The 21,974-nt window shown below is 37.8% G+C and overlaps 1 protein-coding gene across 4 annotated transcripts in view; it reads left to right on the top strand.

Annotated features, from left to right (window-relative positions):
• The window catches only part of DOP1A (DOP1 leucine zipper like protein A), a 61,096-nt gene that overhangs the window by 38,335 nt on the left and 787 nt on the right, over window positions 1-21,974 (top strand). For 2 of the 4 annotated variants that reach the window (XM_036379342.2, XM_054514179.1), the window contains 21 exons: window positions 770-870; window positions 2,125-2,384; window positions 3,071-5,078; window positions 5,180-5,291; window positions 6,166-6,348; window positions 6,636-6,761; window positions 7,089-7,223; window positions 7,531-7,586; window positions 8,070-8,174; window positions 8,870-8,936; window positions 9,692-9,836; window positions 10,079-10,158; window positions 10,698-10,807; window positions 10,966-11,115; window positions 12,408-12,469; window positions 13,049-13,201; window positions 14,471-14,607; window positions 15,905-15,960; window positions 16,865-17,029; window positions 17,953-18,082; window positions 20,001-20,060. In XM_036379342.2, the coding sequence (XP_036235235.1) occupies window positions 770-870; window positions 2,125-2,384; window positions 3,071-5,078; window positions 5,180-5,291; window positions 6,166-6,348; window positions 6,636-6,761; window positions 7,089-7,223; window positions 7,531-7,586; window positions 8,070-8,174; window positions 8,870-8,936; window positions 9,692-9,836; window positions 10,079-10,158; window positions 10,698-10,807; window positions 10,966-11,115; window positions 12,408-12,469; window positions 13,049-13,201; window positions 14,471-14,607; window positions 15,905-15,960; window positions 16,865-17,029; window positions 17,953-18,082; window positions 20,001-20,060 (4,401 nt within the window). The remainder of the gene's footprint in view (window positions 1-769; window positions 871-2,124; window positions 2,385-3,070; window positions 5,079-5,179; window positions 5,292-6,165; window positions 6,349-6,635; window positions 6,762-7,088; window positions 7,224-7,530; window positions 7,587-8,069; window positions 8,175-8,869; window positions 8,937-9,691; window positions 9,837-10,078; window positions 10,159-10,697; window positions 10,808-10,965; window positions 11,116-12,407; window positions 12,470-13,048; window positions 13,202-14,470; window positions 14,608-15,904; window positions 15,961-16,864; window positions 17,030-17,952; window positions 18,083-20,000; window positions 20,061-21,974) is intronic. The other 2 variants (XM_036379345.2, XM_054514180.1) reach the window with 1 other exon arrangement.

Genomic DNA, 21,974 nt, shown 5'->3' with positions numbered 1-21,974 from the left:
TTATTTAGTAATTTAGTTTAAGCCCTTAGAGTACTCGAAGTAATTTTGATTATTTATTTGGTGTTGTCCTGATTGCTGTGCTTTGTTCACTCTTACTAAGGCTTACTAGCTTCCTTGTCTTTTTGGGTGAAGCTGTTTTTATACATGTGTTCAAGTCATATCACGACATTTGCTGTTGTTTGCAGCCTTGCTGGAATAACTCTTTGCCTGGATCAGCCTCAGTAAGGAGATAAACAGAACAATTCTTACTTTACACCATTTTTACCATAAAATATACTGAGCTGGATTTCAGTGATCCCTGTAGGTCCCTCCTAACTCAGGATATTCTATGATATTCTGCATATTATTGCTATGACTGTATTAGTCATTATGAATCCTTTGGTCAGTAAGCATGTCCTATTGGTCCAATTTGTTCCAGAGTTAAATTTACTTGTTAGGGAAGAGCTTAATCTACATATCTAGCTAGAAAATTATTCTGTTTCTTTCTAGTATGGCAGTAATGGAATGAAAATAAGTTGAATAGAAAGAGACAGGCTAAACTTTAAAACTAAGGCAAGATGGAGATAGGAGAGAATCTTTCATGGTACTTAATTGCTCATAGGCACCTATTGTTGGCTTCTACTGCTTTTAAGATTAAAAAATAGTACATAATCAAAGAAGTAAATTTCATTATATCTTATATCATTTAGGATGCTGTATGACTTTCTTTTTCCAGTTCTTATCAGAAGTTTTACATTCTGACAGATCTAACTTATGGTTTGGTTCACAGAAAGTAAGAATGGAAGCTCATGCCAAGTTTGCAGTGCTATGGCATCTCACACGAGATCTTCATATTAACAAATCTTCTTCCTTTGGCCGCACCTTTGACAGGTTGGTGATTACAAGTCTGATTCAGTTGAAATAATTTTACTCCAAAATCTTTGACGGTATTATACGGGGCAACATAGGGCATTGAAAAATTGAAGAACTACAGTGTAGATGTGAGAGGAAGGAAGAAGACAAAAAATGAATTTGTGGACAAGAATTTGTGTTAGACAAAATTGTTTTCACAGTGATGATTATGTAAGCTGTAAATTTTTCCTGGGAGCTATAAAGAGTGTGGGGAAGGAATGGTGACAATATTCATTGACCATCACTGTGCTGTATATTGAGTTTAATATCTGAGTTCTTGCTGTGTTTTAATGTAGGAGCAGGAGAGAGAAATCAACCCAGGATTGAATTATATTATGTAGAAAGTAACAGTAAAACTAAAAAAAACTTAAAAACCAAATAGCAAGCAAGTGCTAAAACATGAGTTCTTTTGTTTAATCTGTGTTTTGTGTAAGAGGTCATTTATGGCAAGCAGCAGAGGATTTCTGTTTTGTGTTCTGGTATTGGACTACCTTCTTAGAAAAGACTGAAGATCTGGACTCTGAACTGCTCGTGTCTTCCTCAGCTAGCGCAAATGTTGTGGAAAAGTGTTTATTTAGATTTTGTATTGCATACTTAGCTGTAAAGTGTAGAGTAAAAAGGTTATTTCTTTATCTTATGCGGTCACTCATTGCATAAATGGTGATAAATTCTGTGCATACAGCTAAAAGCTTATGTACTACTGGGGAATGTAAAACAGTAGGTAAAATTCAGAGTCCACTATATATATTGTTTTTCCTTGTCCGAAAAGGATTCTCAAGGCTAAAACTGTTAAGAAACTAATAGTTGTAGGAACTGCTGAATTGTCAAGTATATTTCTCCTCTCTATTCTTGAAGACAAGATCTTCGAATGTTTTATTTTCCATATATGTTTGTGAATTGGCTTTTAAAATTGTATATTTTTTAATGGCATACCACTTACAAGACAACCAAGGCTTGTTATGCTAATAGCTGTACAAATACTTGATCTTGCTACTATTAGAGCAACTGTTAAAAGTGACTTTGTTACTAGCTCTTCCTGCCCATTCCTTCATTGGACTAGACTAAAAAAAAAAGAGCAAGTTCAAAGTTTTGATTCCAAAGAAAATACTACTTTGTATGGAGAAGAGACTGGAGTATGTACCGACATTAAATTTGTCATGTATGAGATTAAAATGGGATTACTCTGTGAGTAGTGGACGATATCCACTGGATTGTTTCTTCTTTCCATTCTAGATCTTTGTTTATCATGCTGGACAGCCTCAATAGCTTGGATGGTTCTACTTGGTCAGTGGGACAAGCCTGGTTAAATCAAGTGCTTCAAAGACATGATATTGCAAGGGTTCTTGAACCTTTGCTCCTACTGCTTCTCCATCCAAAAACTCAGCGAGTTTCAGTTCAGAGAGTACAGGCTGAATGTTACTGGACTAAATCTCCCAATCACCCTGAAGAAGAAAATGAAAAGCAGTTCATGCAGAAGTTCAGCTGTGCTGATGGTATGTACACAAGAAGCCTGTAGGAAGTTTCTTGATTTCTTTGCTTGCTGTTTACATGCAATGTTGAAATCATAGTAGAAATTTTTGAGGGTAACTGAAAAAACTGCTGGAATAACTATGGCTTATATTTGCATTTGTGTGGTATTTTCCTAATTCAAGTTTGTGTGCCCCAAGTACTGTTTAAAGTTGTATTGTTTTTACATTAAAATGATATGCAAGTATTTTAATGCAGAGCATTTTGTTACATCTTACTGAGTCTTGGTAGAACATAAGAATATGGCTTGACGCTTAACCAAGAAATTAAACATTTTTATGGATGATGTGGGGCTGGCTGAAAGCCTACCAAAAAGGCTTTTGAAGGTGGTGTTTGCATGTATTGCATAATTTTAGTTTAGAATTTACTAATTCTGTTTCTTGTGAAAATGAAAGCAGATAAGACTGCATAATGCTTCATGGAGAATTATGTTGTTTTGCTCAGGTATACTGCTAAAACAATTTTGCTTTGTTTTTGCGAACTTGTCATTTGCTTATTAACATATTTTTTCTTCTGTGAAATAGAAAGACACTCTTTATCCTGCCTTCATAATTTGAAGTCTCAATAATAGTTTAAATTCTAAATTTTAAATCTGAATTCTTATTCTGAAGAACAAAATCTTATATGTATGCATTTTTCTGTGTTCTTCAAGCATTCTCCCACATGCCTGTAAGCCAAGGACAACTTATTATACCTAAAGAAGGCAATGAGAAGCAACTTGGTGTGGATGAAATGGAGAACTTCAGCCTGACTGTCAATCCTCTGAGTGACAGGCTTTCCTTGTTAAGTACCAGCAGTGAGACCATACCAATGGTTGTGTCTGATTTTGATCTTCCTGATCATCAGGCTGAAATACTGCAGAGTTCTGACTCTGGCTGTTCTCAGTCATCTACTGGAGACAACATCAGTTATGAAGTGGAAACAGAAAGCCTGAGTGCTCAAGATAGCTCTCAGACTCTGAAAGAAGACTCACCTGATGAAATCGTGCAACAAGTGGTTACAGATCTTATATGCAAAGTTGTAAGTGGTCTTGGAGAAGAAGTTGAATCGGTTAAAGACAGTCTGCACTCTGAGGATGCTTCATGTAAATTCAGCTCATTGGATAGCTCTGTAGAGGTTACAAAAAGTGATGATCAAAATATTCAAAGTAGCCAAAGTAGTTTACTTAGTAATGACAGCTCACAGTTACTATCAGCCTCAACTGAGACTGGACTTGAGAGCTTAGGAGATGAAATGTCAAGAAATAACTCTTCACCTTGTATTGCAGAAAGTCAGCAATCCTTCTCTGATCTTACTCTTTCTTCCACTGAATCAAAGTCTAGAAAACATAGCCACAGTAGTATTCAGTTCAGCTTTAAAGGAAAGCAACCAGAAAAAATGTCAGAAAAAGAAACAATTGTTAAAGAGGCTGGTAAGCAACCAGGTGCAAAACCTAAGGTAAAAATAGCCAAAAAGAAAGATGAAGAGAAGAAGAAAGCACAAACAGAAAAGCTTAAACAAACAAATGTCTTCTTTAGTGATGGTCTTGATTTAGAAAATTGGTACAGTTGTGGAGAAGGAGAAATTTCAGAAATAGAAAGTGATGTTGGATCCCCAGGAATGCGAAAATCTCCTAACTTCAATATCCATCCGCTGTATCAGCATGTGCTGCTTTATCTCCAGTTGTATGACTCTTCAAGGACATTGTATGCTTTTTCTGCAATTAAGGCAATTCTGAAAACAAATCCCTCAGCTTTTGTAAGTGCCATCTCCACTACCAGTGTCAACAATGCATACACTCCTCAGCTTTCATTGCTCCAGAATCTTCTAGCCAGGCATCGAATATCTGTAATGGGCAAGGATTTCTATAGTCACATCCCAGTTGATTCTAACCATAACTTTCGGAGCTCTATGTACATAGAAATTCTCATCTCCTTGTGTCTATACTACATGCGGAGCCATTATCCAACTCACGTTAAAGTAACCTCACAAGACCTCATAGGAAACCGCAACATGCAGATGATGAGTATAGAAATTCTGACACTCCTCTTTGCTGAGTTGGCAAAAGTGATAGAAAGCTCTGCCAAGGGCTTTCCTAGTTTTATTTCAGACATGTTGTCCAAGTGCAAGGTTCAGAAGGTGATCCTGCATTGTCTGCTGTCTTCTATCTTCAGTGCCCAGAAATGGCACAGTGAAAAGATAGCTGGAAAAAACATAGTGGCTGTAGAAGAAGGCTTCTCTGAAGACAGCCTTATAAATTTTTCTGAGGATGAGTTTGACAATGGTAGTACTCTGCAGTCACAACTTCTGAAAGTACTTCAGCGGCTGATTGTGCTGGAACACAGAGTAATGACTGTGCCTGAGGAAAATGAAACTGTGTTTGACTTTGTCATAACAGACCTGGAGCACATTGGTCCCCAGCAGCCGATGACTTCTCTGCAGTATTTACATTCCCAGCCAATAACCTGCCAAGGCATGTTTCTGTGTGCAGTGATACGAGCTTTGCACCAGCACTGTGCCTGTAAAATGCATCCCCAGTGGATTGGCCTTATCACTTCTACGTTGCCTTACATGGGAAAAGTTCTTCAAAGGGTGGTTGTTTCAGTGACTCTTCAGCTCTGCAGGAACTTGGATAATTTAATTCAGCAGTATAAATATGAAACTGGATTATCTGATAATAGGTATGTTGATGTAGAGGTATAATTTTTTTAACTGAATTTGATTGTTTTGAATTACTCTGCTGTCAGATTAACTCATTAAAAAAAAATTACTCTTCTTTTAGGCCTCTCTGGATGGCATCAGTCACTCCCCCAGATATGGTTCTCACTTTATTAGAAGGGATCACAACAATAATTCATTACTGCCTCCTGGATCCATCTACACAGTATCATCAGGTGAACTTATCTGCGTGTCTGAGACATTCCTAGGCAATTCATGTCAAATCAAGGACTGTGATTATATTAGCAGTTATGAAGATCTGGGTGACAAAAATAACAAATATATTGTCTTAGCTATAAATATGGGGGTTTACTGACAATACAAACAGAAAACCACGTTTCTTTGGATGATACTTTTAAGAGAATACTCTTATATTTCTTTGCTTGTTTTGGTTTTCTGTTACCCTGAAATAACAGAAGTTTAATTCCTTAACTTTAAGACCTTTAAAATTCCACTTTATAGAGCTGCCTTTGTTGTGTTCACCTTGCAATATGTCTAAACATTATCCTTCTGTTCCTTCTGTATATTTACAATTTTTCTTTTTAGTCAAGCAGTATTTTTAGATCTGATATTCTGAGCATAGTCTCTCTTAAGAATTTGGTCCAGGTTCCATGAGACACTTTTGCCCTTTTTCTCAGTTATCTTGTTTTTGTGCTTTTTCACCATTATTACACCCCTTTGCTTTCCATTCATTTAAAAGTGACTGAAAGTAGGTTTTGCTTATGTAAATAAATAATTTTGCCTAGAGTATTAGCTAGACTTACAATTCTGAAATAATTGTTTTGCAAAGGTATAGGCAGAGGGTACAAAATTGATTGCTATAGACATGAGACCTCCCGTGTTCAGAGTACATTTTATATTGCCCAACTCAACAAAAGTTTCTCTATTATTTTAAAAGTCTCAAAGCTGTACATATTTTAATAATTAATGAAAAAATTATGAAAAAGAGTTAAGGTTGAAAGCTCCCATGTTAGGTAAGTCAAAACTTTCTTTATTTTAAATATGCTGTTTATGTTCTTCTCTATCTCCTCTCCTCTTCTCTCCCACTAGCTTTTGGTTAATGTAGATCAGAAGCATTTGGTTGAAGCACGTAATGGGATCCTCTCTATCTTGCATATGATTATGTCTTCTGTGACTTTACTGTGGAGCATCCTGCACCTTGCAGATTCTTCAGAGAAAACTACTGCTGCTGCGGCTGCATCCATCACCACTATTAATCTTGGGTCAACTAAGGTTAGAACATCAGGGATAATATCATTTCAATTGTTCGTTAATATCTTCATTAAAATAATTTCAATCCTCTTCCCTTAAATCTAAATTGAATTTTTATGCCTTTGTCCTCATCTACTCACTCACCACAAAAAATAGGCTTTTATAAATGAGTATTGAGTATGCTTTTAAGCTAAAATTTATCAGTTCAGTGCAATATGTCACCTCTTTGCTTTCTGCAGAGAAAAGATTTTGAACTTAATGCTAAGATGCTTATCTGAAAGGGTATGTGTTCTGCTTTCGTATTTCAGAATTTGAGGCAACAGATTCTGGAACTTTTGGGTCCAATTTCAATGAATCATGGTGTTCACTTCATGGCTGCTATTGCATTTGTGTGGAATGAAAGGAGGCAAAACAAAAATACTTCAAGGACAAAGGTATGTTTATATTACAGTGGTCACTTCAAATAGTGCTAATACTTCTAAGTGATTTAGTGTTAGGAAGAAGAAAATTCAGACATTCCAGTGAAAAAAGACAATAAAGTACGGACAATATTTGCATTTCTAATTAGCAACTGTACTGTCAGGGAGGTACCACTAGAATGGGATAACCTTCCTGAATTCTTCAGGGGAAGAGTAGGTGATACCAGGTCTCTAGATGAACTGTTAAGTGATAAAATTTCAATGCCATGAGGACAGCTGCCTTAGTTTTGGCATAGCCATTGTCTGTGTTGATAATCTGTGACATACATCTGGTTCTTTTAGGTTATTCCTACAGCATGTGAGGAACAACTTCTGCTGGTTGAGCTGGTTCGCTCTATCAGTGTTATGAGAACAGAGACTGTCATACAGACAGTGAAAGAAGTTCTGAAGCAGCCTCCAGCCATAGCAAAGGACAAGGTAAGGAAACTCTACAGATCCTATTGATTTACATGATGTCCTCTTGAAGCAGCTTAGAACACTGATGATATGGGTACTTCATTGACAAAGCTGAGCAGCACAATGTGAACATTTTCACTATATCTAAGAGATAAATGAAAAATATAACTTTACAGAGGGATGTCTGAAAGGGCATTTTTAGTGTTCTATTAAATTAAGCTATATGTTTAGGCATTGCAGTAACATTATAGCATTGTCAATTTTACCCTAGTGAGGGGAAAAAAAAGCCACTTCTTTCTGATAACACAGGTTTCATATCTTTTTCTAGAAGCATCTTTCGCTGGAAGTCTGCATGTTGCAGTTTTTCTATGCTTATACTCAAAGGTGAGAAAACAAACCCAATTTTATTTCTGTCATCAGGAAACAGATAATCAACTTGAATATTTTACATCTTTTTGTCACAGGATGATCAATAGTCTGTGTAATATAAATAGTGAAGAAAGAATGGGTTTGATCTGTAGGTTTGTTAAAAAAGGTGGTTTATTTTGTGAGTTCCATAGTACTGCATCACCTTTCTTCCTCCACCTAAAAATCCTGCATGTAGTCTGCCCAAAGAAAGCTGATCTTAATTGTGCTGTAACTCATTCATGCCATTCCAGCTTTGTAATGAAAAGCATCTTTTAAATGCTGTTCTTCTACCTTCAACTGTTTCTTAAAGGCTTGATATAGCAACCTCGTATTAAAAGAAGCTGTAAGGGTGTTGATTCCAAATATCTGACAGCAGAGATGCGATGTAAAAAGAAATTGGGGGAATACCTGAGGGAGATGATGTTTTCATCATTGACATTGCTGCTGTCTCTTCCTTAGGATTCCAGTGACCAGCTTAGTAGACAGCTGGGCAGCCCTGCTGCTTCTGTTAAAGGATTCCATACAGGTTGGTCTTCCAGCCCCAGGACAGTTTCTCATACTTGGGTAAGTGCTTCTGGTATTTGCAATTTTCAAATATGCTCAAATGTAGGTGTGTGAAATTATTCTGAAGTATTAGTGTTTCTAAATCTGTCCCTTACTTTTGACTCATAGAGTTATTGCCTAAGTTCTGTGGGCCTTATCAAATTAGTTTCTTCTCTGAGGAATGGCTACATATATTAAATTTTATATTATAGTGTATGATATAAGCCACAACCTCACCTTAATGATTATTTCAGTGATTCAGGCTCTTTAAGCAACAGATGTAAGTTTCTGATTTTTCCTAAAAAATAACAACAATGACTATTTCTTAGGTATTTGAAGCCCACTAGAGTGGGCTGAATTCTCACCATGGAAACAGTTTGTGGACTGTTAGAAATATAACTTTGAATATATTTTCTGTATAATGCTTCAAGGACGATTTTCTTCAATATTTTGAGTTTAACTTCCCTAGTAAACTGTCTCTGAAGATATTTTTGTATATAATCAAGTAAAACCTGTTCTTGTTAAACTCTTATGATAAAAATTAACTTAAGGAACTTGAAAAGATGTTTCCTGGAATATTGATAAGTAGCAATCCCTGTGGGTTTAGTAATTAAATATTGCACAAATAAATGTCTTCAGATTTGTCCTAACTCTGAAAACTGCTGAATCATGTATCATGAGAAGAAAATCCATATTCAACTTCTGTATTTTTTCAGTGTTCTTAATGAGTTCATCATGAAAAACCCAAGTCTGGAGAATAAGAAAGATCAAAGAGATCTACAGGTAAGAAATTTGCTGTATGTGTCTTTTTAAAATAACTGAACAATAAACCATAGAATCAGAGGGGTTTTTCCTGGGTTGGAAAGGGCCTTAAGATCATCCAGTTCCCAGCACAGGAAGGATACTGACCTCTTGGAGCAAGTCCAGAGGAGGGCCACCAAGCTGATTAGAGCAGCCTCTCTTAAGAGAAAAGGCTGAAGGAATTTGGTTTGTTCAGCCTGGAAAAGTGAAGGCTTCCAGTACCTGGAGGAAGCCACAAGAAAGATGGAGAGGGTCTGTTTACAGGAACATGCAGTGACAGGACAAGGAGGAATGGCTTCAAAGTGAGATTATGTTCAGATTAGATATTAGGAAAAAAATCTGTACTGTGAAGGTGGTGAGGCCCTGGAACTGCTTACCCAGAAAAGTTGCAGTTGCTGTCACTAGAATTGTTTAAGGCCACTTGGATGAGGTTCTGAACAGCTGGTTTAGTCTAAGGTGTCCATGTCCATGGCAGTGGGGTTGGAACTGGATGCTCGAATGTACTAGAAATATTTGATATCAGGTCTGTAGTATGAAACTACTCTTTAATATCTTCTCCTTATATTTACAATTTTTTGAAAAAACTCTCCTTTTCTGTGAAGATATTAATCACTGGTAATATAGAAATTATTTGAAAGCAATTCTATATGTGGTTATATGGATTTTCTACATGTCAGGACAATGAATACAGCCCCTCTGCACAAAGTTCTTAACATGTTTGGGGTTTTTTCTACCAGGATGTAACACACAAGATAGTGGATGCCATTGGGGCAATTGCTGGTTCTTCCCTGGAACAGACCACTTGGCTAAGACGAAACTTAGAGGTTAAGCCTTCCCCCAAGATTATGGTTGATGGAAACAACTTAGAATCAGATGTTGAAGGTAGATTCATTTTCATCTTTATTTAAAACAAAACATTAATTTTCATGCTAAAATTAATCAAGAGAACACCTTTGCTATATTTGAATATATGTAAAATTCTTCAGTATTGTTCTAGCACTAATGTGTCTGGAAAGCTTGTGCATCTTCAAAATGCTTATTTTTAAAATATGCTGTAAGGTAAATAATGGCTTGAGAAAGCTAACTTTGGACATTTTTTTATTATTATTATTATCTTCATTTAGATATGCTGTCTCCAGCAATGGAAACTTCAAATATAACTCCATCTGTTTATAGTGTCCATGCGTTGACCTTACTTTCTGAGGTAAATGTTTCCTTGGAGATAATGAATAGTGTCTTTTAATAAACTTCTATATTGTGAAAAGTTTTGGACTAGAAGCTTGGAGAAAGAGATTAATGGGAAACACTGGTGTGAACGGATTCTGGGTCTTGCCACATAAAAGTTTGTTACTAGCCCATTGAGATGGATGAGGTATAAAGCATGGCCTTTCAGATGTCTGGTATAGCCAGCCTTTTTGATTGTAAGCTTTGTGTGTTTATCTTTGTGTTACATCTTCTTTACTGCTGATAATTACAGTCAGTCTTTGCATTCTTTCTTTGTTAGTAGTTTATTCTCTAGAGTGCTTTAACTAGGAATTTGTGCTTCTGTGCTTTTACCTTAAATGTGTTATAAAAATGATGGAATCTTTATACTCTGGATTTTGCATAGTACCTGAAATGTGATCACTTCTATCATAAACTTGAATGTTCAGTAAAGAACATTATACACAAAAAAAAATACTGAATGATATGTAAAAACCAATTTGAGAATGCATTATAACATATCTTCCTCTCATTTTATAGGTTTTGGCTCATCTCCTGGACATGGTTTTCTACAGTGATGAAAAAGAGAGAGTTATTCCTTTGCTTGTAAATATTATGCACTATGTTGTGCCCTACCTCCGTAATCACAGGTATCTTTAGTTTATTGAATTGATGTAGATGCCTACAGCCAGTAGGAATTTGGATGGTGGCACTTAAGTTAAAACAGGCATGTTAAGGATTAGATGTCTGTCAAACTTCTATAGAGCAACAATTCAAAATTGGTTTATGTGACGTTTTCTTTGTTTAGTGCTCACAACGCATCCAGCTATCGAGCTTGTGTCCAGTTATTAAGCAGTCTTAGTGGATATCAGTATACAAGGAGAGCATGGAAAAAGGAAGCCTTTGACCTCTTTATGGATTCCAGTTTCTTCCAGATGGATGCTTCCTGTGTTAACCAGTAAGACTTTATTCTTCTTGCTTATATGGATGGCCCTTACAAATTTCATGTATTCCATTAACATAGGGACTAAAATTTCCCAATAGATCTTTACAGAGAGAAATAGAGATTTTCTGTGGTTTAGGTTACCACATGAAATATGAAACTGATATGAGGTATATTTCTCTGCACAAATCTATTTTTAAAAATAATTCTCTTAAAATTAAAAAAAAAATGTGAGGAAAACATGGATAGCATTTTGTAGAAACATAGAATGATTTGCATTGCAAGAGACCTTAAAGATGGTCTAGTTCTAATACATCTGCCATGGGCAGGGACACCTTCCACTAGACCAGTTTGCTCAGAGCCCCATCCAACCTGGCCTTGAACACTTCAAGGGATGGGACATCCACAGCTTCACCAGTCAGCCTGTGCCAGGACATCACCACCCTCACAATAAATTTAGATACTTCCTAGTATCTAAATCTGTCCTCTTTAAAAGTGGGATTACTTTACTTTAAAAGTAATTCCCTCTTGTCCTATCACTCCATGCCCTTGTAAAAAGTCTCTTTCAGCTTTCTGGAGGCTCTTTAGGTTACTGGAAAGCTTCCAGAATATCTCCCTGAAGCCTTCTCTTTACCAGTCTGAACAACCCCAACTCTCAGCCTGTCTTCATAGGAGAGGTGCTCCAGTCCTGTGATTATCTTTGTGGCCCTCCCATGGACCTCTTCAAAGGAGTCCACATCCTTCTTATGCTGGGGGTCCCAGTGCTGGATGCAATATTCCAAGTGGGGTCTTACCAGAGCAGAATAGACAAGCAGAATCACCTCCCTTGATCTCTTGGCCATGCTCTTGGTGCAAACCTGGATGCAGTTGCCCTTCTGGGCTGTGAGCACACATTGGCAGATAAAATTCAGTTTTTCATCTTCATCCACCGTCAGCCACAAGTCCTTCTCCTCAAAGCTGTTCATTTCAGTATTCATTTTGTGCCCAGCCAGTATTTGTGCTTGGAATTGCTCTGACCATTCTGCAGGACCTTGCACTTGGCCTCATACATCATAATGTTTGTATGGGCCCGCTTCTTAAAACTGTTAGGGTCCCTCTGAATGGCATCCCTTATTTTCTTGGAGAAAGGGGTTCAAGAAACACAGTTTCAGATCAAATAACACCAAGTAAATGGTACCTTATGAGGCAGAGAGCTTGGATTGGAAGCTTTAGCCTAAACAGAAAGAGCAGAAAAAATTTGCAAATGTTCCTGAAAATTCTTGCTTTTTTCTTGCTTTTCTGATTTGTGTTTGATTTTTCTCTTTTAGTTGGAGAGCTATTATGGATAATTTGATGACACATGACAAAACCACGTTCAGAGATTTGATGAGTAAGTATTGATATAGTGGTGACTTCTCTCCAGTATAAACATTAAATAAATGAAAAATAAGTATCTTAAAGAAAACACTTTTTCAACACTTCTTCCAATTTGATTTATTCAGTGTTTTTCATGTTTTCTTTGACTATATGTTTCTGGAGCTCCATAAATAACCCGAAGTGAGAGAATTTGATACCATCCTGGCACACAGTGAATTTTGTCTATATGGCAAAGCTGATTAGGCAGAGTGGATGGGGGTGGTTTTTGGTTGGTTTGGGTTTGAAGATCTGACACTTAACTGCTTAAAAAAATTGATCCTGCACTTTAAAATTTTTTGAGCATCAACACATTCAAATTTTGTTTTTAAAAAATGGCTAAACTCTTTCCCAAAAGCCCCTAAACCCAGCCGCTATTGTGTATACTTGCAGGGTTTCCTTCAACTTTCATTTTGAATTTCTGGTTACGGATTCAAATGCAAACCATACATCATCTTAACATCTGCTTTCAAACCCCAGTATTGTGAAGAAAGAGTTATTTGTGCAGAAGGGAAATTCATCAGCTCTTGGCTGCACTTTCCCTTTTCTCTTTCAGCACGAGTGGCTGTGGCCCAGAGCAGCTCCCTCAATCTGTTTGCTAACAGAGAGGCGGAGCTGGAGCAGCGCGCCATGCTCCTCAAGAGACTCGCCTTTGCCATTTTTAGCAGTGAGATAGACCAGTACCAGAAATACCTGCCAGACATACAAGGTCAGTAAATATGTATCTGTCAGTGGACTTCTTCCTGTTAGCTGTGGAATGCTTGTGTGACCGTGTAAAAGCAATTTAAATTTTTGTCCTGTTAGATCAGTGTGTGATACTGTTTCCATAGCTGAAACAAAGTTTCTGCAGCTTTTGGTTAAAATGTTTTCTGTCTTAAATGACTACAAAATATGCAGATTTTGTGGTTGCCAGTTGTCTTTAATCCAGATAATTTCACTGATCTGTCATTTTATCCCTTGATCAATATCCTTGGATGCCTACACAATATGTGTTGACATGAACATCTGAAGTACAAAAACCAATCAATTAGGGAAAAATAGGAAAACTGACCTTGACATTTTGAATTCTTGAGTTCTTTTGCCGGTGTTTTTTCCTCAGTTCAGTTTATCTGTCATATTTATCATTGAAGTTTATTTCTTACAATGAACCTTTACCTTAAGTGACTGGGAATGGAAACTGCTAGGATCTTCTTCTTAGGTGATGCTAATAGTTAGCAGCAGCTTTTAGATGTACCATTTTTTCATGGCACCAAAGGGACACTTTGGTCTCTTCTCCTATATGGAAAATCAGTTGCATCAGCTTTTTTGTTTTGTTTGTTCTAGAATCTATTTTTTATTTGTTTATATTTATTTTTTAAATTTAGTTATATTTAATTTTAATTAAGAATATTTGGGTTGTTGGTTGGTTTTTTGTTTTTTGTTTTTCTTTTAATTTCCAGTCGATTCAGTAGCTGAGATTACTATGTTCATGGAATAAGGAGATTTTACTGGTCTGAACTGCAACATGCATGTGTGCTGGTTGGACTGAAAAATTTCATTGTGTCTGCCTCTGTATATAGAGGTGATCATAATTCAATAAAACCATATAATCCCTTTGTAATTTCTCAAGTATTATGATGGTGCAGTGTTTTAATAACAATAATACATCTGAGTTGTTCAGGATGATTTTGTATTGTTTGGAATCTGTTAACTCCTCCTCTGGTAATTGGTGAAACTCTGCAAAGTTCCCAGATGCACTATTGCATTTATCTAGAGAACTTACCCAAAATAGGCAACTGCACTCTTTAGAGGTTTCTCTATTTTGTTCCTTCTTTGGTGGAGTGGTTATTTCTTCATGTTGACAGAATAAAACCAGTAAAGTACTGGAACACTACCATGGCAGATACTTAAAGTTAACATTGAGAGTAAAGGAGGGAAGGAGAAAATTCTCATTGGAATTATTCTGAACTGAGGGATCCTTCTTGGCTTTTTGTTTCAGAAAGGCTGGTAGAAAGTCTCCGGTTGCCACAGGTGCCCACCCTTCATTCCCAAGTGTTCCTGTTTTTCAGAGTTTTACTTTTAAGAATGTCTCCACAGCACCTTACCTCACTTTGGCCAACCATGATCACTGAACTGGTGAGTTGCAGGTGTCATTCATTATTTAGAAGACTGGTGGACATCTGAGACACAACCTCATTCTTCCTCAAGATTTTTAATAAAATCTCTTCTAGAGATTGTACAAATAAATGTGCAATGGCCACAAACTGAAAGCTGACTTATTTTCATAGTCCTGATGTCTGTTTTTTGTGATGAAATTTAGTATCTGTTAGCTTAGACTGTTTCAGCTGTTCAGCTGTCTCCTGAATTAAATTTGCATTTGCCCTCATTGTTCCCTACTGAATCCTACTTCAATTTCTGTACCCTCTCCACCACTCCCACTCCTGCTCTTCTTTTTCAGTGTTCCCTGTTTCTATTTTCTTGATCATTCTTCTTCCAGCAATGGGGATGAGAATCCAGGTATAGGAGTCAGAATCAATTTTATTTATTGGCACTTGATGACCATTCAGTTCACATTGTGACTAAATGTTGTAACTAGATTTATACAAGGCTTGGCTCAGATTTCTTCTTTCTCATTTTACTTTTCATAACAAAAGAGTGAAAATACCTGTTTCCAGAGTTTCTGCCTGCAGAATCTCCTGTGTTGGCTGTTTGACACACTCTTTTGGGTTTCACCTTTGGCAGTGGGAATGGAGGAAAATGACTGGTGCATGCTGTGATCCATTCAGCCTGCTATTCAAGGAGTTCCCAAGGGACTGAATAACAGAGAAAGCAAACCAGAATCATTGCTGTGATTAATTATATTTTCAATCTGCAGATACCTAATGTAGCCCCTAAATAACCACAGATCCAAGCAATAGAAGGAGGAAAGCTATATAAAAGATTTTAAAGTGTGTTGTTTTAGCAATAGATGTATTTAATTTTTAGCCTGTCAATAGTACAAATACTAGAAAACCCATTCTACTCAGTGTAGTCTTCTGACTCCTGTGCTGTGCCCTGGCCTTTACACAAGTTACCACAGTCTTGGAACTACTTTCAGTTAGCAGGACTGTGGTGCTTCTGGGAATTCACACATGAGCCTGACCTGCTCCATTAAACAATCCTTTATTCTCATTTAGTTTTGGTCTTGCTGTCTTTCTAGGTAGTGGAGGAGATTAGCCTTTGAGAACTTTCCTGGCCATAAAAGAGACAGTTCCTTGTGTCCTTTGTGTTATTCAGGTTAGATATAAGGGATGAGAGAGCTTTAAGGTGCCGGTGTCCACTCATACAGGAAAGGAAATAAAGCTCCAAACTATTTGTCTAAGGCTTATTACTCAGGCTTTCCCAAGTCACAGTCCATTGAAAATGGTATTGAAATGTAGCATTTGATCTTCAGGTGCAAGTGTTTTTACTGATGGAACAGGAGCTCACTGCTGATGAAGACATTTCCAGGTAAATGTATGAACTTCCTGCTTGTTTAACTTTATAAAAATTCATTGGTATGCTGATGGGGAGTGGAGTAATTCTTTAAAATACTTTGTCTTAGAGCTACTGAGCTCAAATGAGAAGGACAAGTAAAGGCTACTTCAGTCTGACTGCAGTACCAGGGACAGACTGTTCAGGACAAAACAAAAAAGTTGTGCTGTCAGATTGATCATAAATCACTAAGGGAAATTATAAGATACAAGTGTCTGAGTTCTTACAATGTCTGCCAGACTAAAATGCACTGCTGCTGCAATTAAATTATGTGTGGCATGACTTACACCTTTTCTGTGTCATACACTTACTCTAAATAAGACTGATGCACCTTTTTCTTTGTCTAAATGAAAGCATAGTTCCTTCTCTTATTAGGTAAGTGAAGTAGGTAATTTTTCTTGTTTTATTATCCATTTTTATCTCATCTATTTTCTATAAAGTGTGATCCAATTTCAGTTAATTCTAGGAGCAGAGGCAGATTTCTTAAATGAGCCAGAGTTATTTGCCCAAGTTTTGCTCACTTTTTTCCTAGGTTTTTTGTTTTGTCTTGTTTTTTTGAGAGTTTTTGCCTCAAGTGAAGTAATATCAACATGACTGACAATTTTAAACTTCCTCATAATTTAAATATCTGGGAATAAGATACAGTGCAACACATTCATTATACACTGACATTTTCTCACATATAATATATATATGTATTTGTATATATGCATACAGAACTGCACTCAGGGCACAGACTTGTGTTGGGATTTGATTTATGAATTCAGGGTAATGCTGGTAAATAAAGCGTTGTGTGTTCGTAAAGGCAAGTAAGAAAAATAAAGTTTTCAATGTGGCAGAAGGTTGTTATGACTCACTTCCCTGCTATAATATATTTTAGAACTTCTGGCCCATCTGTTGCTGGTTTGGAGACAACTTATACAGGTGGTAATGGTTTTTCCACATCCTACAACAGCCAGAGGTGGCTGAACCTGTATTTGTCTGCTTGCAAATTTCTGGACTTGGCTCTAGCTTTACCATCTGAAAACCTGCCTCAATTTCAGATGTGAGTAGAAAATGTTGTCATTTAAGTTTTTGGATGTTTTTCCATGCCTCTTGGTAAAATTCTAGTGTATAAAAGTGTTTGGTTTTCTGTTTCCCTTCTTTCTTTGGACTTCAGCCAGGGCAGCCCATACTTCACTCCCTCACAGTATCTGAGTGGCCCCCAGGGGAAATGATGCTGTATATCAAATTAGTTCAAGCTGGTTTGATTTCGCCTGTGGCAAGAGATTTGCCACACTTGAGAGATCATTAGTAGTAGTGATTTATTCAAGTATTTTGTTTTTAAAGTTCTTAGTTGCAGTAATGCCTAAGAACTCAAAATACACCCACCCATCTCAGTGAGTAATGCATGAAATCAGAGCACTGCATGTCATCTCAGCATGACTTGCTTAAATTGCTCCTGCACAGTCTGTCTGGAAAATGTGGCAACAAACCTTCATAGAAAGGGGATCCCATAGGTTAATATTGGTCAGTAGTGGGTACAAACTGCTTCCTCAGTGCCTCTGCAATCCTGTTCCATTGGGAAAAAAATGAATGCAAAACCAGTGGCATTTGCTGGAGATCCTGGGAATGAGAGGCCACGAAGGACAAAATAAAGTATAATGCCTCTTCCTTTACACTGCACACTGGTGACTGTGTGAGGGCTGCTGTCCTGGCACAGCTCTGTAGACATTTGGTCACCCCTAATTATCCTGCAGTTTAAAAGACACTCGTGTGGGTTGGAGACTAGAAGGATTTGTGCACACTGTGTCAGATTGTGCCCTGTAGTATTTCTAAATCTAATGTTGAACATTTTTGTCATTTATTTTTTTCTTGTGATGGTCTCTGATACTTCACCAGATTTCCTCATCCACTCATATTTTTGATTGCTCAGAAGAGCCTGCATGTTCAGTATGGATAACATCTGCTTGTGTTATCTCATGGCAGGTATCGTTGGGCTTTTATTCCAGAAGCATCAGATGATTCAGGCTTGGAAGTCCGAAGACAAGGAACACATCAGAGGGAATTCAAGCCCTACGTGGTGCGCCTGGCAAAGCTGCTGCGGAAAAAAGCAAAGGTATGGTGCTTTTTTTCTTTTGCTTTTCACTGAAAGGTTTCATGTACAGTAACACACAGCAGTGTTTGGGTTTGAATATTTTAATTTTTTTTAACAATGAAGAATGGAAAGGATTTTTTCTGGTGTAGGAGATTTCAGCTGAAGGAATCTCAAGTCAACATCAGGCAAAAAACACATGTAAGTATAGAAAACAAACAAACAAAAAAGCCCCAAAATGAATCAAACAAACCACAGAAAAATTTATAACCTGCTATGGTTAAAATTATCATGATCACTGACTTTGGATTTCTAAATTAAAAGTATTATTTAAATAAAAAGTAAAATATGCTCCATTATCTGATAATAAAATAAACACTTAACATAAAATCACTTTAAGACAGCCAGTCATATATGTAGATACTAGTCTGACTACCTACTTTTTTGCAGTAGAAAACCAGTTTTGTTAATAACAATCAAAAATTTAAAAAACTGTTGCATTCTTAAACATGACAGAAATAAGAGTGTTGAGACTGAGCAGAGGCTTGGACTGTGATGAACGGAAGAAGGCAGAAACAGTTCTGGGGAAATCTTGGCTGCACAGTTGGTAGAGTGGGAACAGAATGAGGGCTGTCATTATGTTGGTGCATGGGATTTATTCAACCCCAGTTTATGGGCTTGGAGGCCTGATCTGCTTGATCTGCTGATGAAGCCAATGGAAGCTGACCAAGCCCTGTCCCAGGGAGATCCCTTCTGCTGCCACCAAGTAAGAACTGTCAGATTTTTTGCTGCTCCTGCTGTGAGGACAGAGACCCCCGGGGGCAGTTCACTGGGAAGTGTTGATGGGTGAGCCAGGGAAGCAGGGAGGAAGTGCAAACCCATGTGGCAGAAAGTTTTGAAGTTTTATTCTCAGGTTTCTCTGTGTAGATGGCTTTGTCAGGTCTGTAACAGTGGCAACTCTCTGTAGCTACTGCATTTACAGTCTCTAATGTCTTCAGTGAGTTAAAGGAACTACTGCTGAGATACAAGTGGCTACATTAAATTTAAGGATCACTTAGTTGCAGGCAGATCTGAACTATTGAAGCAAGGCTCACAATTATGGGGGATAAAACTAGTGTCTGAAGCATATCTGCATTTTGCATTTTATAATTTTTTTGAACCATGAAGATGAGACTAAATTTATCTTCTTGCATGTATAAAGGAGGAATGAGTCTTAACTGCCTGCTCCTCAGGCATAGCCTCTAACCCTGCTGTTCAATGTAGTATCTGTTAGAAAGTTTTCACACTCCAAGTAATCTCTGTGCATGAATTTATACATCATGTGTGATTTATAAATATACATGCTGCTGGTAAGTACTGTATGCTGAGATAGATGCCTGAAGTCAGGACTCCCACAGTATGCTTCAACGATTCAGAAAACTTCTTGGAATTTCTGGAACCCCTTAGTCATGGCAGCAGTTGCACACTGAACCATAGGTAGGTGTATAATGATGAGATAAACACGAGATAATGGATATTTCCTTCAGGCCATTTCCTCTTTATACAGAGGAGAATACTATTACATATAGCTGTGGGGTTTTCTTAGAAAATAACTGCAAAAATTGAGTGGATCCTTATTTTCCTTCAGGGCATTCTGACTCATGTTTAGATTCATGTAGTATGGTGTTGCTCAAGCTCTGTTATCTGAGGGAAATGTGCTTAAAAACCTCCCTTGGCAGTGCTGGAAATAAACAGAGGCACAAACTGGCAGTGCTGGTTTTCTCTAGTAGTGTCTTGGCCACTCTAGCTTGAGTCTGCCATTTCTGGATGACAGATTTGTTGGGGTGGGTGATGTTTCTAGCTGAAGCACAGCACCCAACCAAGCAACTGCACGGCCTTCACGGCAGAGTATTCTTCTCATATTTGAAATGCAGTCTGAAAGTTCTCCTCTTTCCTTCCACAGGACAAACAGGAGGACTTTAAGACGGTGGTTTTGGAGGGAATGGAGATGGCCAAGCATCAGGTGAGGGTGGCCTTTGATGCTTGAGTTGTGAAACAAGCTTGCCATAACAATACCATCACCTCAAGGCCCTGGGCACTATTTAGCATTCAGTAAGAACTAAGAGAGATCAGATTTGTTATAGAACAAAGCTGAGAGAATTTTGAGGTATAAGAATGCTTATTTTTACAGATAACTTTAATTTAAAAAAATACAAAGTTTTAAATTTCGTTTCCTGTACAAAATATATTACAAAAAGCTGATGTTAGTTCTAAGAAGAATTATGATTGCAAATCATTATAAAATTAAATTGTAGAATAATTTTTGTCAAACTGCAGGTGTGAAACACACAATCCCTGGTTGGTCTCCATCAAATTGACTGTTGTTTTAAGCATCCATGGAATTAGTGGTGTTTGCCTAGCCATACTGCCATGAGGCAATGGCTTGGACAGGTTGTATTTCATTGCTCAGAGCTGGAATTTGCACATGCACCCCATTTGGTTGGCTGCTGTGTGACACTGACACTTGCTGTGTGCTGGGGGCACATCCTGTCACCACTGGGTAATGCTAAGCATTGTACAGAAACAGTATGGAAGAAACTTCTCCTCCTTAATACAATTATAAATTTTTTAAGGAGAAACTCTAAAAAATAGTAGCTTCATTTAAAGAAGGAGGCATCAAAAACTCCTTTTGTGTTGGAAATTTAGTCTTCCTGTTGCTGTGGTTTGGTGTGAGCCTTTCTTTTCAGAAGACTTGTAAAGCTCAAATAGTGGTCTCCTGTGCCAGGGAGCCAAGCCCCCAGATACATTCATACTGAATTTAAACCTAATTGGGGTTTGCAAAATGGATGCCCTGTAGGCTTCTCAATTGCAGGATAGCTGCTTCATTTAAAGGGCAAAACCTGTATTTGTTTAAGTATCATGTCTTGAAAAAAATCTATTTGCTCAAAGGCTGTGCAGTCAGTGATCCTTACCTTATCCTCTGCTCCCACTGCTGTCCTTTCCCCTTCATTCTTCTTTCATTACCAAGTGGACCCCCTGCCTCAGCCATAGGTGCTACCAGGGCAGTGGGACAGGGGTGGATCCACAGGTGGCTCTTCTTGGTGAGGACTTTTGTGCTTCTTTTCTCCTTCCTTGCAGAATGAAATCCAGTACTGCTGGAATTCTCCTTCATGGTAGAAGCTCTCTGTACTGGTTTGTCAGTAACAGTACAAACAAGGTGTTTGTAGTGGTTGATAGTACCTTAGTGTCTAGATTTGAGTATGGTTTTTGACTCAGAGATAAAGGAAATAGGGAAGAACTGTATGAGAATCTGGATGCTGGTGCTCAGTACTTCATATGCAGATATTCAAGGCAGCCCTAAGCAGGGTTACAGCAGTGTGCTGCTGCTGGTGGGCATCTGGTGTGTGACTGCTGCCTTCGCTTGTGGGGTTCCTGAAATTCTTTCCTTTGACATTCCCCCCATGAAATGGAAGGAACATAATAACTGAGTTCTTCTGAGAATACACAATGAGTAACTGAGCCATTTTCCTTTGAGAACAACTTCAAGTGTTTCTCAGAATGTCTGTGTGTGTTATTTGTGATACTAATAATAGCACTGCTTTTTGCCCTTCCCAAAAACTCTGATCTCAAGCTGCAAAGTGAAAATGCTTTGGATCTATTTTAACCTCCTCTGGGGTTTATCATCACTGATGCTGGCAGTATCAGCTGGTGAAGTGAGTGTGTGTCACCAGAGAGGAGCCTGCTTTGGAAAGCAGCTGAAGTAGCTCAGAACTTCAGCTGTCACCAGCTTGGGCCATTTGTGTTGCCCACAGGATGCTGCCTGGTGGGGGCTGCCCTTGCTTTGGGACAGCCCTGGGCTGAGGTGTTGGACTTGAATGCTCACTGTGACTCTTCCATGAGCATCAGCTGACTGCCACCTGAACACTCCCAACCATTG

Source organism: Molothrus ater, chromosome 3 (assembly GCF_012460135.2).
Source record: "Molothrus ater isolate BHLD 08-10-18 breed brown headed cowbird chromosome 3, BPBGC_Mater_1.1, whole genome shotgun sequence".
Lineage (NCBI taxonomy): Eukaryota > Metazoa > Chordata > Aves > Passeriformes > Icteridae > Molothrus > Molothrus ater.
This window is presented reverse-complemented; position numbering and strand designations above follow the sequence as displayed.